The sequence below is a fragment of the Dioscorea cayenensis genome, chromosome 10 (genome assembly GCF_009730915.1).
Source record: "Dioscorea cayenensis subsp. rotundata cultivar TDr96_F1 chromosome 10, TDr96_F1_v2_PseudoChromosome.rev07_lg8_w22 25.fasta, whole genome shotgun sequence".
Classification (NCBI taxonomy): domain Eukaryota; kingdom Viridiplantae; phylum Streptophyta; class Magnoliopsida; order Dioscoreales; family Dioscoreaceae; genus Dioscorea; species Dioscorea cayenensis.
The window spans coordinates 6,370,493-6,390,595 of NC_052480.1; the positions used below are offsets into that span (position 1 = coordinate 6,370,493).

The following is a 20,103-nucleotide window of genomic DNA, read 5'->3' on the forward strand; positions in this document are numbered from 1 at the left end:
GTGTTTATAAAATATATAAATTAAAAATTCCCATTTGCCTGAAAGCAAGAATCAGAATTCTCATAAGAATTACTATAATTTGTGACAATCAATCAAGTTGAACCAAAATCAAATGTTTTAATTTCATCTGGATATAACAGCAATGAGAAATCCTGGAACAATATGAATCAAAACATGTTTATGGATAACTTACAGGGAACAAGAAGATGATACAAAAGGTGAGTTTCATTGTCTTTAGCTTTGTATAGCAACTCATAAACACTAGTACAAAATCTCATAAATAATTTTTTTAGCTATCTTTGTGATTTTGAAGTTTGTTTTTTCTTATTTCCTCGCTTCGACGAGCTAGCTTCAGCCTCTTGTTCTTCGGCCTTCTGTTCCGCCTCTAGTAAGGCCAACTGCGCCACAGATGAGAAGGAACAAGATTTCGTAATCGAATATCGGTAAAATGATATTTTACTAATGAGGGTGATACTAAGATGGTTGTAACCAAATTTATATTCACCTCATCGAGGATCGGCTTAAGTTCCCTAAAACGAGCTTCAGCTAAATCAAATCCATCTTTGCGGAGTTCCTGGCACAAAAAAAAAAAAAATCAGATACAAAGATTATTGCTATTAAACATGTGGATAAAATCAAGTTTCAAGGAAATTAATGAAGTTACAATGATTATTTTTAAAAAAATTCAGCAACCGAAAGTATTGTGTTCCTTATCAGACATGATTCTTATGTTGCATGCACATTTCAATGAACAAAGGAAAAACGGTTTTTTGTACGTTATTTCACTTGAACATTTTTGAAATCTATGTTTTCAGAGAATTGTACACTCAAAATATTCATTGGTTTTCAATATATTATTATGTGATCAAAGGAATTCATCCAATTCATAATTCAATATATTTCTATTTCCTCTGTGAGAACCAGTAGAATTTAGTCATCTAAACATCCCACTATTTGGTTCCTAGATTTTTCATTATAAATACTTGGCATTAGAATAGTCAACCTCCGAGAGACTCCTGGACATTAGTAGGATTGAGAAGCAATTAAAAAGCCTAACAAATTAAAAATGAAGGCAACTTCAGCTTCGTCAAACATGCATTTAGATCTACACAGGCACGCAAACATACAAAGTTTTTGTTTCATCCAAGCATGCACATAAATACACTTCTGAAACAATATATTCAGAGGCTAGAGTTGACCTTTCCGGTATGCTGAGTATGCTCATAAGCCGCCATTTGCCAGTACGTGTTCGTTCTTTTGTAGAAGTCCTTCAATGCCTCCCCAGGCTAATACAAGGGAAAAAAACGATCAACTCAATCAATGACATACTACAATGCCAAAACAGCATTGCAGTTCAGTTGCAACATATCAAGGTCAAGTCATAGATTTTTGGAAAACAAAAAGAAAAACATGCCACTTATATACCATGTCAGATGCAAACAAAAGTGATTTCCTGAGTAGTTTCCAATTCAGAAACAACAAATTCAACCAAAATGTCCATGGCATCTAGATATTCAGTTAATGTCAAACGAGCAGATAAGTGAACAGTAATGAAAAGGCAGTCGATAGCTGAGAACAGAAACTACCAGAGGAGTCCGTTGGGAATCGGAAAGTCCGAGTGTGACTCTTATTTGCTCTATTCTGGCACGTTTTTCTTTTCTGCGTAGATTTGTTTTCTCCCCTTTTAAAAACGAAACAGCATCTCCCATGTCTAATCTGCCTTCACCATCACCCTCGGACTTTACAGTCCACAAACGAAAGCAAGATTAAAAAATCAAGGTGAATTTATCAATTAATTAAAGATCGAATACAAAAGCAACAAAAGAATAAAATCATGGTAACAAAAGAACCAATCAATGAGAGAAACTTTTTAGGAGGTTTCATTATCTCAAAGTTAACATGGAAAAAATTATTGATGATATTCCCTCAAATTATTACTATTATTATTTTAAGTTCTTATCTACAACATAAAAACAGATTCAAATGCTCCTCGGCCCATTATACTACAGATATACCCTCAGTTCGTCAATGCTAGCTTGGCCTACTACACTATATTCCAAGAAGGAAATAGGCTCTACCAGTTGTCTTCTCAATTTCAGCTAACATTCAACGTTAATAAAAAGGATAAAAGAATAAATTCTAAATATAATGCATATATTCAATGAGACTCGGATTGAGAAACTTACATCCATATCATCATTTTCATCATCATCGGTTTCATCACTATCACCTCCACCATCACTTTCTTCTTCTTCACTGTCATCCTCCTCAGAAACTTCAAGCCACTCAGGTTCAGAAGCCTAAATTATAAAATAAAAAATAATAATAGTAAAATTCCAAATGTCCAACAAGAATTGATCAGACACATAATAAGAGAATGTAAATATGTGTCATTGTGATGAACTGAACTTATGATAACAATGATAGAATTGATAGAACTGCGTTAATCCTAGGTCATGCACAACTAATAAAGGCATACTTCAACAACTTATCTTTTCACAAATCTGAAAGTCCTAGTTTACTGAAACCGGATTGAATGAATGTCTTTAACTTGAAAGACAAAATTGTTCAAATTGATCTACACTAGAGACAAAATACAAAGTCACACATTGTGGTGGTGTTCTTATTGATCAACATCATGGTTGGATGAAATCAATGCCATTAAAACCGAATCTATTTCAATGGCCTAATCTGTACATCTTAACATATATTTATTGAAAAGGCAAGGCAAAAAGGATTGCTTTCTTGTTTTGGACTTCAGAAGCTTTTCATTTTGTTCACAAACAACTAACAGGTGAGAAACTATTTAAACCTATGACTTTTGGTCTGCAGATACTCTACACATGCCCAAAAAACATATATTTCATTTTGTGTATGATGAATTTTAACAGGGTATGATTCATGCCCAATTCTACATGTAGGAGAATATTTCCTGCAGATAAAGGCTCAAATTTGAAGAAAAAAAAGGCATTTAGAAAGCAAAACAAGAACTTGGCAAGTTAACAGAACCATTTAATCTTAAGGGATATATGGACGGTATAAGCAACACACCGGTATGATGCACTTCCATTCATCTAGTTTGCTCAAGTTAAGAGAATATAGGTCATCAAGTGTAATTTCTTGATCTCTGACTTCCATCATGCCACCATACATGTATAGTGTATCTCTTCCCACAACCACGCAAGAGTTGATGCGTCCACAAGGTTTCACTGCCTAAATATTCCATACAATGCCTTTCAGAAAAAAATAAATAAATAAATAATATGTGCATGCATACTGAACTAAATCTGAAAGAGAGTGCAAAACCAACCTCGGATGAAGTAGATGACTGCTGATCAGTAATAGCATTAAGACCTTGGACATCTGACATCTTGGATGAAGTAATATTGTTCAAGCTAAGAGATTTTGTAACTTGATTTGAAACTTCCTTAATGCCAGACTGTATATCAGGAACTTCTTCATAATCCTCCATGAAATCATCTCCATCATTTGCCATGGACATATCTAAATCATTAGTGTCATTAGCAGGAAGAGAAGAAGCCTCTGATGCGTCATGTTTCTTGGAACCCTTTGACTAAAACAAGCACAATAAAAAAGGACAATACGGAAAAGTCAGATCTGGCATAAGCAAAATGTTTCTCCTGATTAAATACTCTTAAAATGGTAAAAATTCATCAGGTAATGCCAACTAAAAAGTAGAACAGTGGCATTGCATGAAAATATGTCATCAAAATATCCATGTGTTGACATGAAAGTTGAGTTAATTTCTTTGTTTTCTAGCATTTTCTTCTTTTCAATACATGATTGAATCCTCTTAAAATGGTAAAAGGTCATAAGGTAATGCCAACTAAAAAGTAGAACACTGGCATAGCACAAAAAATGTCATCAAAATATCCATGTGTCGACATGAAAGTTGAGAAACTTGAGTTAATTTCTCTATTCTCTAGCATTTTCTTCTTTTCCATACATGATTGTCATGGACATGACGCTCATGTTAAAAGGGCAGTGAACATAGTATAATGAGTTTTTCTATAGAGAGTACAAAAAAATATTAAATCCAACAACTTTAAACTGTAATAAACCAGCAACTAAATTCATATATAAGCTTGCAATGAAAGCATTATGAAAAATTTGAAACAACTAACTGTTTGAGATACTAAAATCTACAAGCCAAGTTCTATACATAACAATAGATCAGACAAAAACTAAAATTTAAAAAAAAAAACTCTATTATTTTGTCAACCATGTCATAAAATTAGATTAGCACCTTATGGCAATATACATGCTTATCTGGATTTTCCAATGAACTTCATTATCATAATTTGGTCTGAGGAGGCTAGAAGAATTTCAAGTACTGTGCTTCATTCCACAAGCCAAAAAAAAATAGTGGATTAAAATAATTGGAAGGGATAAGAAAATGTATGAGGAGCTACTCAGAGTTGGATCAGCAGGCATTACTAATTAGGAACCTCATACCAACCGGAGCAAAGGAGTTACTAAAAAGAAAATCTTGACTGAGAAAGGCACAATTGAGGTGACTATTTAACAAAGAATCACAGACAGCCAAAAGTAGTATAAGAATGGAAATGATACCTTTTCTTTAGTAGGCTTGTCCTTCCTCAACTCCAAAGGATACCTAGACGAAAATCAGGTATAACTCAACAAACTGAATGTTCAGTAGAGGTTCATGAATGATCATCTTGCAAACGAAAATCAGTTTGACTAAATATAAAAATCTAGCTACTTTTGAAGTAATTTCACAAAACAGCGGGGCACAGCAAATGTCTTGGAGGTCGAGCAAACCAAATACATCCTTGTCCAAAAGATTCATCAGGCATGCTCAAGCACCCTTTCCAAACTACTTAGCAAGCAAACAAGACCTCTCTTCATTTCGGACATCCTTCTCAAGATGACAAAATTCACATGAATAATGACTTCATTCGTTATGAAATTCATGCAAAATTACCACCTTTTGGTTCAAATAAAAGATGTGTATAATAATGCCATCATAATTTAATCACCAAGACATAGTATCAACAGGGTGATATTGGGTTCCTTATTTCAAAGGACTGCAATTTTTTTAGAGTACAATCATCAAAACACAAGTACACAAGAAAAAGTAATGATTACAGCATCATTTTTTTTATAACAGCCACTCAGAAATGCCAATGGTGTTGTCAAGTATACATGCCGTTCACAACGTGTAAAACATTACAAACTGAAAACCACTGATTTTAACAATAAAACTTTGAATGTTGTTCATAAGAAATTTAGATACATTTATTTGCAACCACAGACATCATTATCTAAATTTCACTGCATACTATTCCAAGTGAGTTGTAAAACTGGCATTGATTGTATATAAAACCCCCAAAAAACTAAAGACACTGGATCCAATTTTCACTGGGGGTGATGGATTGCAGGTATGACTAATGAATACTCCAGAAATCAACTGTAGCTAATGTTTGATGTTTGCGGTGAATTTGAAGAATGCAAGAAAATACAGATGAATTTTCTCATTTTGCCATCAACAAGTCTTGTGCAATCAAACTAAAATAGATCACAATTGTCTAGTTCCTCAAATATAGGGCCACTCAAAGTCGAAAATTAAACATGAACTTCATAGACTAAAGACATACTTATTTCATCAAAAGGCTAACATATGAACCAGGAGCTTGTGTGATTGAGGAAGAAAATAATATTTCAATTCAGATGCTAATCAGATAATGTTTAAATGCAAATTCTTGTTTGCCACCTCTGGTTGTATACACTTCTTTCAGTAAGGAACACTGTTAAAGCAACTACGTTATGACATGGGCAAGGTAAATAATACTACCTCACAAGAAAACCATTACATAGAAATATTGCATTGAATCAACTTCAAACAAACTGGGCATCTAGGAAAAAAAATAGAAACAATTTTCCAATCCTAGATGGAGAAAATAGATCATACCAACGATGGCTATCTAATTGGAAACCATATAGCTCATTCATGAACAAGCTCATTAGAACATCACCTGCATGAAACAAACACAGAAAGAAAAATAAAAAACAGTATACTAAAATAATGAAGTCAAAGCCCACATCTAGAGTCTGTGAATTAGTATAACAAATTATTTGAAAGATGAATATGATAAGGCAAATGATCGAAACAATACAATAATATTACTGAAAACATCTAATGCATAAATAAAACTAACCTTCAACCTCCATGTCTACCACACCACCAAAGAGCACTGCCCGCTTTTTGTGCACACACATAGAGAACCCAGCACGTGGGCCAGGAGGCATCCCACTTTTCTTAACCTATGCAGACAATAAAAAAGAGTTTTATAACAATATAACAACAAAAGCAGGAAAAAAAAAAGATGATAAAGATGATCAAACAAGAACTGTAATTAAGACCATACTATCTATTTGTAAAGAAAAATATCCACAAAACTAATGGTAGCTCATAGGGAATCATCTGAAAGAGATGAATATGGGTATATAGCTGCTTCTAATATTTTTCCTTGAATAAACATCAAATTTTCTGAGAATTAAAAATGTTAGATGGCATGGATGATCCCTTACATTAACGCTTTCTAAACGTCTACATCCTATATTGTTACATGAAGGTAATTTCCCCAAAACATATTAACTTCACTGAAAAAAAAAACGTATAGCTAAAACAGTAAACAACAATGCGTATCTCAGTGACAATTCTGATACCACACTTAAATATGACCAGTATCAGGAGTCACTTCATCACTAGGGAAAAAATATATGGGGCTGGAAATTATATTATGACACTATCTAGTGCAACAATATAGAATCTTCATTTTTATGTATGCTTAACTTGACAAAAAGTGAGTGGTTTGAACAAGGCATAAATGGATTTAGATGCTGATCAGGTTTAGGCATTTGGCCACTCAATCAAACCATCAAATGGGCAATGTTTACTTGAACAAGCTTTTAATTATGATTTGCTTGACCCATGTAATTAGTTAAGTTAGTAGGTCAAATTGCAAAGCCATTTAATTATTAACTTTAGTGGATCAAGCCAGTCTACCTTCCTTCGGAATCTTTTGTCTTATTGCTATTTGTTTCTAGTTTCTAAATAGACACTTCAGCGTTTAGATCTAATACTATAATGAGCAGCTCTAATAGCAAGCTCTAACCATATAATTCATTTATGTCAATTTAAAATTCTGCAGAAGTTTGAGAACACAGACCACGAGAATAACTTAATAAATGAATAAGCGAAACAGTCATGCAGTAAAAAACACCTTGTTCCACTCCCAAGACCGAGGATCAAGAGACCACATATCTGAATGAACAATTCCTTTCTCAGAGCCACTTTTATCTGTTGCAACCTCTTTTGAATAGCCACCATACAAGAATATCTGTATGAGAACATAATTAAGCAAGAAGACTGAGTTTTCTAGAATAAATATATAAAATTTAAGAGATGACTCCTGAGACAAAAAGCATGCACACACACACACACACATAAGAAAGCATGAAAAATGAAATATATATATATATATATAAAAAATAAACTAACGAAAACACAATGCTTGTGCAGTCACATGTGACGAAAGAAAGAAACTGTAGTATGTGATGCTACAATAAGCAAAACAAGGATGATGCCTTTCAGAAAGACGAATTTAGCATTATATTACCATAAAAGTAATAACTAATGGAACATCACAATTTATTGAATTTACATGCAAGTAGTTAAGTTTAGTGTTTGTGTTAGAAGCTCATTGTCAAAGAATAAGATCGTCTTGCCAAAATGTCCAACTTAACACAATTGAGAGAACCACATGTGGCACAAACTGGTAGAGTTAGTTGAATAGCAAAACATTAATCTAATAATTGCATACTGTTAAAAGACCAAATAAAGTGCAATATTTGTCTAGTGCAAATAAGGTGGAAAAAAACAGTGTATTCAAAACTATTTGAAATCAATATAAAAAAACAATAAGACCAAAAGGTAGCAATAAAGGAACTCCCTAGTTGTCCAACAAGTGAATGCGCTAACATAAGGACCAACTAAGGATGCTTCACTAAGCCAACACTCAAGTGTTGCATAGAGATGCCACAGGTAAAATATATAGCAAGAGAGAGGAAAGTAAAGCTATTCAAGAAACATTAGAGTAATAAAATAAGAAAGAGAACAAACAATTGCTAAAATAAAAGGACAAGTCAACATTGAAGTGTTGCACAGAGAAACCACAAGTGAATATAGAGCAAAAGAGAGGAAAAATAAAACTACTCAAGTAAAATTATAGTGATAAAATAAGAAAGAGAACAATCAGATCTGAGCTTACTTACCTCATCCTGGAAAACAGCTAGCTGAAAACCACTCCTTGGGCTTGGCCACATTGCTCCAGGTCGGGGTTTTATTTCTTGCCACTACAATAAAAGGCATGTATGGCAGGCATTAATTAAATTAAAGATAGTTTAACACATGATCTAATGAACTACCTAAAGTGTGTTAATCTACCATATAAAATGCACCAAACAACAAATACAAATATGCCAACTAATGAACATATCAATAGAGAAGCAATCTGGCTCACCTTAAATTGATCAAGATCAAAAACATGTAGATCATTAAAGTACCTGCAAAAGAAAAAGTTCATATTGCCAGGTTATTTTCGAAAGTGAGATGAGAAAGGTAATGAACTTCAATAACACCTATAATGATTGTAACAATTTTCAATCAAAGGACTCTCGGAAAGAAAACATATTCATAATACCTTAAGCATTAAGGACAAAAAATAATACTAGCATCTAATCTATTCCGGTCATAGCATCTGCCCTATACAAACAACAACCACAACTGATATGGACTTACAAATTATGCTCAGTGGGTTCTTGACAAGAAATAACTGGACTATCACACTAGCAGTATAATAAGATGATGCAGAATGCACACGGATGGCATGCTCGCTAATCCACCAGGACAATCAAGCAGTAGGGCATAAAGGTAGGAAACAGATCATAGATACACATATTTGTATTTATGTCAACTTCTTGTTGGTGCCCAAAATTAAAAGTCTATTATGAGCAAAAATATTAAATGAATAGCAACACTTCTTTGCAAAGACAATGGAAAAATTCAAAAGCATCCACAACATATTAATGCAGAAGAGTATTGTACTTTCTCCATGAATGCATAAATATGTTCTAAGTGACTACATCACACAATTCTGAAGAGGTATATGAACTTGAATAGTGAATGTAAAGTAATATGAATTTGAATATGTTACAGTCCACAAAAACATTGGAAAACTAGTTCCCTCCTACTGAACAATTAACATATTCGCACAATTAGCATGGGACATTGTATATTCCATTTTCTCATACCAAATTTAGACAGAAAGCATGAGACACTGTCATAATTCTGTTGAACAGAAGATTTTAAACAAACTATAAGCAAATATAAAGAACAACATGTAGACTTTTGGAGATAACATAGAAAAACTTAGTATAAACTATAAGACCTTAAACAGCAATTGAAGTCAACAACCTCACTTCTCTAAGAGTATCATAGAAGCCACCAAAAACAATAATTTTATGCTTATACAAAACCTGCAAATAAAAAACAGTCAACAGTGAGAATAAAGCAAACAAATGTTAGCACATGAGAAAAGCATAAAGCATAATTATGGACATCTACACAAATGCAAATACTCATATAAACATGTGGAAAGTCCTCCACAAATTTAACCAAAAAAATAACTACTGTGATCTGTCTGATCATTTCCATAGGGACCAAAACCGGTAGTATTAGAATAAATCACTTGAATTGAATATACATAGTTGAATTGAATATACATAGTGCTCAAACGGATCTATATAGAGGATTTGACTTCAACACCAAGCTTAAATGATCTTAACCTTACAGAAACAAACAAGGATTTCACTTCACAACCAAAGCTTGAACAGCCAACAAGGCACTTCAGAATTTATAACCAAAAGTATCATATCCATTCATCTAACCAAGCGTTACATCCTTGATCATTAAAATAGAATTTCCAATATGAAAAGGAGCATGAAACAAAATTAAAAATTGCTCAAATATTTGACAGTTCAATATGTTCACAGTAAGAAATAGATACTCAAGTGGCATTTGATTAGGGGTTGGGAAATAAGGGTTTGATTCTACTTCTTTAACTATTTTCAAGGGAAAACTTTTATCAAGATTTGACCAAATTTTGACTTAAATAATACTAAAAACAAATATTTTAAGATTAAAATTATACTTTTCTAACTAATAAAAGGTACAATACTAGTTTATATTAACATTTTTTTAATATTGATCAATAAATTTATTTTTAAAACCGTGGGTGCTTGGTTGGAGATGGGGGGACATCCCAGAATACCTCTCAACCAAACAACCCTTCAAGGTACTATAAACAAAAACACAAAACTATTAATCAATAATTAGAACACACAATACCATAAAATATTATTTCACATTATGAGACATCATTAAACAGTTAACAACGCCCACTTAGTGTTTCCAACACATTCCCTAAATCTTCTTAAGGCATTGCCTTATATCTCTTATAGAATTGTTCGTGAGTCCGTGACTTCTAGGCGTTCACCTATATTGAGAGAAAATTTCAAGCTTTAGCTCCATCCATAATGACTATCTCAGTAGGCATCCAAGCGACTGACAAAAGCATGTGCAACATGCATAAGAAATATATTAAATTTTCAATACCATGATAGTTTAAATTAGCATGGCCACAAGCTTTCCCTATTCATTACAAAACATTTTACTAGTTAATTGTTGAGGATGCATTTATGGGCAAGGTTTATTCTAAGAAAAATAAGGTGGCAACTGATGGAGCTAAGTTAGCAAAGAGATTGCTGACAGACTACTGACAGACTATTGACAAGGTAGCTAAGATCTTGGGTTGATTCTATTATATTTGATTTAGTATTTTTAGACTTTAAGAATATTATGTTTCCTATTTAAACGCTCTAAATTGGCGGTGCCAACCTTGCTACTTGGAACCCTGTTTTTAGGTTCTAGTATATAGAAGTAGGGATTTGTAGAATTACAATTTACACCCTCTTTTTCTATTTAAGGTATGGAAAGGACTTACATGTAAATGTCCCAACACTTTGAAACCCTAATAAATTTCTCAAAAAGACCTCATAATTTTATAAATAGCATTTGGGGTTGTGAGTTATATATATATATATATATATGATGAGTTTGTTCCCCCTTACTTAAATATTCCAAAAATACTATTTTTAAACTTTCTTTGTTGTGGATAAATGCTATTTTATTTGTAGATTTTATTTTATAAATATATAAATTTACTTATAAATAGTTACTGTAGATTTAACTAGAAAAATTAATACATATATGAAACGACAATATGTTTCCCATCAATTATTATGTTAAAATAAGTAGTTAGCTGAATTTTGCAGGATATACATGAAAAATCCCAACACTATTTAAGTCTGATTCCATTTTAGATTTTTACCAGATTAGGCTTCTAATTAGGGTTAATGTTCATTATTTTTCAAGTCTATTTAAGAGACTATTATTAATAAGAGATTCAAAGCAAAAATTTCATCACAAATTAGTGTTGGGACGAAATTCTGCCAAGGGCAAGTCACAACCTTGGCTGCTAGCATAGGTTCTTCAGGAATAGGGGAAAACATGGCTAGAGCCAAAGATAGGTTTTCCTGTATCTCAACCTGAGCATGCTTGCGATATTTTGCTTGTAATTCTTAGTTTCCCCTTCTAAGATAGAAGAATGTTGCTTTTAACTAACATAGTTTAACATCTACAGAATTAGCTAACCAAAAATAAAGAACTGTCTGTCCAACAACAAATATAATAAAAATAATGATCCTGAGGTGATTCAGTATGCGCAACAAATACATAGTAAAAAAATGGAGCAAACCATGCGGTGGCCTGAGCGAGCACTTGGACATCCTTTTTGGAGTAGTTGCTCCCATTGATTTGTCCTCAAATCTAACATCCAAAAATCCTGTGAAAAGTAATTTGGGGCAAAGAACAATTTTAAATAGCAGCCAACCTCAAAAAAAAAACATCATTGGAGTATCAAATATCATATAGTAGGTTCAAATTGATCACCAAGAAAGCCACTAAAATCAAGAAAAATACAGAAAGCATGGTGGGTATTTTAGCAGTATCAGAAAACAGCCTTATGATTTCTTACTGGCATTTAAATAGCAAAACCACTTTTTTGTCTTGCATGTGGCATGCAAATCTACGAAATGCTATGAATTGTGGAAACATATCCTTTTGTGATGAAGTAATTGCTACAAGGTCCACAACCTACAGTTCTAGGTAGATACTTCGCAAGAATCGCCCAAGATGGGAGAAGATGACTCGAGTTAGAAAAGTTACCTTGTAATGATGGAACCTCTCTTGATTTGGAGAAGTAAATTCACCACCTAATAAGACAAAAATACAAATAGACTTTTAGCATCTAATATTGGAATCAGTGCCATCAAGTGCCACAATGATTACCAAATATATAGATGTAATTCTTCCAAGCAACAGCTTGGTGAGCACTACGAGGAGGCGGACTGTTAGGGCTTGATATTGACTTCCACTCATTCTTTTCAATGTCATAACGGTAAAGATCACCATAAACATATGTCTGCACTGACAAAACAAACTGAACATTTCATATCTACTATTTGAAAATCAGGTCAATTTAAAACAACAGCCAATATGCAAATAAATCCAGTAATATAACCAAACAAAAGGTATAGGAATGATAGAAAAACCAACTTGCTCACTCTAAACTCCTAATATTGTACAAACCCTCGTTACATAATCAACAATAAAAAGCACGGCATAAATATGTTGAAAAAGACAAAGTAAAATTTCTCAATTCCATGAAACCACACCATAAAAAAGAACTCAATAAATGCATCTATTATATGTTGACTAAGCATTATGATCGAGCTTATGCTCGATAGACTCAAAAAAATAAAAAAATAAAATAAAAATAAAATCTTGTCTATGCATGATGACTGTTATTGTTCTCAACAAGTAAACAAATTCACAAATGAATGGAAAATTAGATGCAGAAAACTAAGTACTGTAGTTTTACCAAGTAAAGAAATGGAACACCAATATACTTCCAAAGAAGAGTTCTTCCATACAGTACGTTTAAAAAAATGTAAACCATTCACCTTTTTCCCATTGTAGAATTCACCTCCATAGACAATCAACTCTGATTCTTTGAGTGGGTTAAGGATCAGCTGTAAAGGAAAGAGGTACAGGTCAAAAATGCTTGGCCCCATTTGTAGGATAGTAACAAATCAAAAGAAATTCAACAATATTACAAGAGACATGATAAGATAACATAATACATCTACAGACCATCAATCAACCATATAACCTCAAAGGAAGAAAAAGTATAGGTTGTTAACTTGTCATAACTAGAAGAACATATAAGTTGGATATAATGAAATAACAAAATCACCAATGTTAAGCAACTATATAACCTCTAAAACAATTTTAGTAGCTCAGCATAAGAGTCAAGACAACGGAAGGTCTAGTATAAGACTAACAAGTTTCTTCCTGCAACCAATTGGTGAAAAAAATAATTGATTTTTGCCATAGTTATTTGCCCCACTTTAAATTGTAAAAGACTACAACTGATCCACACAGATAGACTTTGTAAACTGCAAGACATAGATCTGGTGAGGATGCATTTGTGAACAAGGTTTATTTACAGAAAAAAGAAGGTGGCAGCCGATGAAGCTAATTTTTCAAAGGGGCTGCTGACAGAACAGCTGAGATCTTAATTTGATTCTATTATATTTTATTCAGTATTTTTAGACTTCAAGAATGTTATATTTCCTTCTTATTTAAGTATGACACTGTTTTAGAATTTTACCTAATTAAGACTCTTAATTAGAGTTGTTTGTTATTTTTCCAGCTTATTTAAGAGGTTGTTGTTAATAAGAGATTCAAGTAGAATTTCCTCACAAATTAGTGTTGAAACCGAGACTTTATCAAGGACAAATTTTGACAAAGCCTCATCTTTCGCTACTAGCATAGGTTCTCTGGGTAAGGGAAAAAACAGGGCTAAAGAAAAGGAAGTAGCCTTTCCCCTGTCTTGACCCATGGCTAGATCCTATGATAAGGTTCGTAACACGTCATGCAGATTTTTCATTTGTTAGAAAACATTTAACCATACATAGAATAAATTTCTGAGGATCAGTGGTGCACATTATCTCCCCTGGGTCCTCTCTTCTCTAAAACTAGACATGATAGTAAGTCTTCCTAGTGAAGTAGCCATCCTATTAATCAAAATGCAGTAAGCTTAGCAGTTCATTTCATGCTCTTTCTTAAAATCTACCAGCTGATATGAGCATGGGACCCTGATCAAATGTTAACACTATCTAAGTATGAGCAAGTACATCTCACCATTCGCTTGTTTCATCAGTCAAGGCAGTAAAGCAAACCTAGCATCATTCTCAGACCGGTCACTAGTGTCCATAACTGGAGATGATAATTTTCATGAACAACCATCGCCAGCACTTCCATAAAAACATCTTGAACATTCAATCCCCAAGCAACCAGTATTTCAAACATCATTAAATTCTCGAAATGTAAGGCACAAACTCATTTGGTCCTGAGCCATGTCAAGGGGCCAGCAGGATACATCATGAGTGTAGTATCTACTCAGTTGGAGACAAGGTTTTTATGAGTGGTAAAACCATCCAGAAACATGCATCTAAACCATTTTAATGGGATAAATTCTAAAATTATCTTCCTGATACTACTCCCCTTATGTTTCTTTTTATTTCTATAATTGAGTAATTCAAGTTCAAACAAAACTGAGTAGCTTACAGGACACATTCCCTAGACCGACAGTTAACTAAAATTTTCAAATCAACATTCAAGAATGCATTCCCTGCAAAACTTAACTCAACTAATAGCTAACATGCGACTATTTCACCTCATAAATCACTCAAGAAGATAGAAGACAAGCATCAATCCTGTGACCAAAGATCTCAACTTTTTTACAAGAAAAACACCAAACAAGCAATAAAACAACAAATTTCAAAACAATATACCGAACAATTAGATCGAGGAGAAGGGCGGGGAACATTCTCCTCAATATGAACTTCCTTCTTCTTAGCCTCCTCCTTCTGTATATTCCTCTGCAACCAAACAGCCAATCATAAAAATTTTTAAAAATGTTTAAAAAAAAAAAAAACAAACAAAGACCTCCAGTGAGGTTTCAGGTTTCAGTAAAAGGAACCACGCAATCAATATCTTACAAGGATAGCATCGATGTCATCCTCCTCGGAGACCTTCTTGCTCTCTCTTCTGGCTCTCTTTTCCTCAGCCTTGGCCGTCTTCCTCTCCGTCTTCTCCTTCCCCTTCCCCGGCTTCTTCGACTTCTTTCCCATTCTACTTCTCTTCCTCTTCGTTCCCTCGTTCGCCGGAAAAGCACAAGAACGGCTCAATCGACAGCGAAAACCACACCACTCGAGAACTTGTTTTTTGGGTTTTAGTATTTGTAATCAGGGATTTGTGGAATTACAATTTACACCCTCTTTTCATAATTAAATGAGTTTTTAATTTGCCCTTTGATTAAATAGGATTTGGATTGGTTAATAGTATAATACTTTGGTTCCAGAGGAGGGCAAGGTTTGAATTCGTTCACCAGACAGTACTACTTTGTGTTTATGTGCTGTATATACTGTTCATATCATGGATGTAGATCTCCTGTAAAAAAAACGGTAGTTTCACATCTCCAAAATTGTAGAGTAAAAAAAATTTTCTCTAAAATCTGTAACTGGTGCACCTTTATATCTGTTTGTTTTTTTAATAATCCCTTAAATAAAAGACGTTTCTCGACTATTAATAAAAATAAAAAATAAATTGGGCTAATTCAAAATAGATTTGAGCTTTCAAAATTATAATACGCTCAAACAAATTTTCTCAAGTTCAATCTACCCAAGTTCAAACATCTAAAATATTGTTTTAAAAAAACAAATATCATTTGAGAAAACTAGCCACCATACATAGCAAGTAAATTACATAATTAGCTTGGTTTTGGTTTTAGTCAATTGATTCATGGGTGGTAATGGGAAAATCAAATTAAAGTGAAGAACAAAAATAAATATTTTTTTAAAAAAAAATTATATACTTTCTTAAATTTTTTTTTTTATATAAATATCTGGATTTTCTTTTAATTATAAGGAAGTCTCTCAACCTTTATCGATGTGTATATTCCTCCTAGCCTCCTAGGTCAAAAAAAGATTTACTTCCTTTCCTTATTAAATCAATATGCATGATCTTTTACTTCTTTTTTTTATTTATTTTAATGTGAACAAATCACCAAGAAAAAACATGCACATATATAGAATTAAAGGGGTGTTTACTTGTAAGGAATGAAAATAAGGGGAAATAGAAATGGAAAAGGTATGGAATGAAAACTATGTTTAGTTGTAAAGGATTGAGAGGGTAATGCATTGAAAATGAAAAAAAGTAAAAGAAAAAATATAATAAAAATGACTTTTATACCCTTGCTGAATTAAAAAATATTATATGTTAGGTTAAACAAAATTTTAAATTATAAAGTATTTTGAGTATTATTATTTATATTATAATTAAATATTAAAATTAAAAATTTTCATTTTAATAATAAATAAAATTACTTGTTTAATTGTTATTTGAATTAGATTATTGTTTTAACTATTATTTATTATCATTTCATTTTAATTATTATTTCAATTAATAATAATAATAATTTAATTATTATTTATTACATTAAACATCCAAACATTCACAACTATTATTTATTAATATTGGGGTAATTTTATCTTTTAACCCACAAAGAACAAAAAAGTAATCCTCCCATATTTATTAGTTTAAAATATTTCACAATAATTATTATTTACTTTTATTATTATTATCTTTAATTACAATAATTTAATATTAAATTAATAAAACTTATAAGCAAAGGGTAAATAAGTAATTATCCTTCATTCCTTCCCATCCCTCTCTCATTACACCCAATTTTGGGGGATATGATGATGCCTCCTCTATGCCTTCTCCAAACCCATTCCCACTACCTAGTGGTGTACCCAAACATGGGCATAGCACTATTAATGCATCATTCCATTACCAATCCCCTCCCAATCCGGATACCAAACACCATACATCTATGCTCTCATTATATGTGAGTTAAGTTCGAATCTATTTTTTTGGACAAGGAGTGAGCATATTATACAAAAAAAAATCCGGTGGTAATAAACTAAGAAGTCATTAGTTTTTTTTACTTGTTTTCGTTCTCATCACATTTAAATTTAATTTTAATAGAAAAGTCACAAGAGGCATTCAGCATATTTGGATAAACCAATATACGGTTAACTATATGTTTTAAATGGGGCTAGTTTGATTAAGAGTTTAATTAAGTTGGACCCAACTTGACTGCAACTTATGTTTGAAATTAGCTTGAAAAGGTGGGCTCAGATCCCAGCTCAATTTTATTCTTAAAAGCTCAAGAGTCTATTATGACTGAATGGGAACTTATTGTTGTGCGTAATATCACTTTAGTCTTTTAAATTTTATTGTTGTGCTTGATATCACTTAGTTAGGTTTTAAGGAAATTTAAAAACACTTGTCACCGGTAACGGAGCCAGAAATTAAAGATTAGGAGTGAATTAGAGAAATTAATTAATTAATTAATTAAAAATTTTATAATTTTTAAAAAAAAATTATTTAAATGTTAATTTATAGTTTAGTTTATAAAAATTAAATGTCAAATAATAAATTTTTACAAAAATTCTACTTAAAAATATAATTTTATATCATATAAATTAATTTATAAAAAAATTAAAAACTAAAATATAGATTAAAAAATGCTAAATAAAGTAATTTATAAAATATTAACAAATCACATAATAAATTTTTGATAATATTTTTTTTAGAATATTATGTTTTTAGATTTAACAAGAGGGACAAGCTAATCAGATAGGTTTGGGAGACGCCATGACGGGATGAAATTTAATCATCCAATCCACACACTCTCAGTCGGGGATGAAGGGTCTGGGCTATGAACCCACAAACACAACCGATGTCGACCCGTTACCATTATTGCTTTTAATAAGTTTTGAACTAATGATCTTGTCAAGTACTATTATATTAGACTATAAGTCTTTTGGTTGTTAGACTATATATATTAATTTATAAAACCGATATATATATATATATAGAGAGAGAGAGAGAGAGAGAGAGAGGGGGTAGGGTGCATTTTATTTTATAAAAAAATTTATTATTGGAAAAGTTATTAATAGTAATATTGTTGTTATTTGCAAATTTTAATTTAAATAATTTTCCACAACAAATTCCAAACCTTTTATTTTTTTAATCATTTATAAGATAAAAAACAATCTTTCAATAGCAATTTTTTCATGCAAGGTTTCTAATTAATATATATATATATACATATATATAGAGGACCCATCATCTAGGGACGTCCCTAGATTTTAAATCTAGGGATGTCCATAATAGCCATCGGATGGTAATCTGACGGCTCTTATCCTTATGAACTGTAGAAACCGCGCGTTTGACAGTGCTGTACAGTGATCATAAACAGTAAAAAAAAGATGTACAGTGTCTATATAGACAATCAGCCATTGGATGATGATCCAATGGTTAAGATTTAAAACGTCCCTAGAATTCAAATCTAGGGACTTACCTAGATGATCTTTTTCCATATATATATATATATTTATATATTTATATATTTATATATTTATTTATTTATCTTCTCTATAATTAACTATTATTTACATCTTTGTCTCCATACCATTTGAATAAGAGTTGACAACGTTTATTTTTATTTTACCAAAATTTAAACCTGTCCTTTTTTGTTGGGATTTTAAATTTCAATATTACCTTACTTTTTTCTCAATTGAAAACAATTATCCAAAAATAATTGAAGGAAAAATTTATAAAATTTTTTTGTTAAAAATAATTGAACAAGAACTTCGTCACTTAAATAATTGGTCAAAATGCATGGTGTGTTAAAAAACAACTATCTAAATAAATGGTTGATTCTTTCACATGCATACCCCTACTAACCTAAAGAATTTATATATATACTTCCACCCCTACTAATATTTTGAACTATAATAATTTATAGATAAATTTATATTTTGCAAAGCTATTCATTTATATAATTATTTTATCCACACGCATATACTTAAGAGAATAATGTTTTCAATGTGTTTTATAAAATAATAATTTAATTATTTAGCGAAATAATTAACTAGGCATATAAATAGATGTATATATATATATATAACACTGGGCAACTTTCACAAAAGTAGATATGTAATTTTGAGGTTTTTTGGGGTACATATATATAATTTTTTCATATAACTACATAAATGGGTAATTTTTTAAAATAAATATAAATGGGTAATTACTAATCTGTTTTTGGAATAATTCATATTTATTTATATAGTCATATTAAGCACTTTTATTTACTTATATACCAATATCCTTAAATGTCAATCTATACAATTATAAAAATATCTATTAGTGATCTTTAATTGATTTTTTCCTTCCTCAAGTTGAATGATAAAATTTCTAATTTTTAAATTATTTTTAATGGATTATATTTTTATTGTGTGTGTGTGTTTTTTTTTTTATTTGCTTGTTTGTTTGTTTTTTTTCATGAGCACACGCTGCACACTTCAAAAGAATTTTACCTAAATGTGTTATTTTAAAAAAAATTAATTACCTTAAATGGTAAGAGTAGTTTAGGAATTTGTCAATTACATGGGTAAAAGGATATACATGTCAAATTTTGGGAGGAATCAGTGAATATTTTTTTTAATAGTATACTTTAACAGTGTATAAGCTATATGTATTTAGAATATATATATGATTTTTTTATTATATTAAACCGTATATAAATAATTAGTTGAGTTTCCAATCCTTCATTTATATATCATAACTTTAATATCAGCCGGGAAAAAGCCTTGTTTAGAAATAAAATTTGAGATTAATTTTTAAATTTTTGTTTTTGTTTTACTCTATAAAAAAAGAATATTTCCAATTAATAATTGAAT

General features: G+C 31.5%; 1 protein-coding gene across 1 annotated transcript; it reads right to left on the reverse strand.

Annotated features, from left to right (window-relative positions):
* Positions 1–39: 39 nt before the first annotated feature.
* LOC120270661 (kelch domain-containing protein 4) lies at positions 40–15,499 on the reverse strand. Its single transcript, XM_039277725.1, has 20 exons — positions 15,292–15,499; positions 15,085–15,171; positions 13,189–13,257; positions 12,515–12,647; positions 12,392–12,438; positions 11,922–12,008; positions 9,521–9,582; positions 8,568–8,610; positions 8,320–8,400; positions 7,269–7,385; positions 6,201–6,306; positions 5,954–6,017; positions 4,594–4,636; positions 3,311–3,574; positions 3,052–3,213; positions 2,187–2,300; positions 1,587–1,739; positions 1,200–1,286; positions 506–574; positions 40–398 (listed from the first exon to the last, which is right to left on the reverse strand). Exons 1-20 carry the CDS (start codon positions 15,421–15,423, stop codon positions 294–296), a joined length of 2,025 nt encoding a protein of 674 aa, XP_039133659.1. The 5' UTR covers positions 15,424–15,499; the 3' UTR covers positions 40–293.
* Between the last annotated feature and the right edge of the window lie 4,604 nt (positions 15,500–20,103).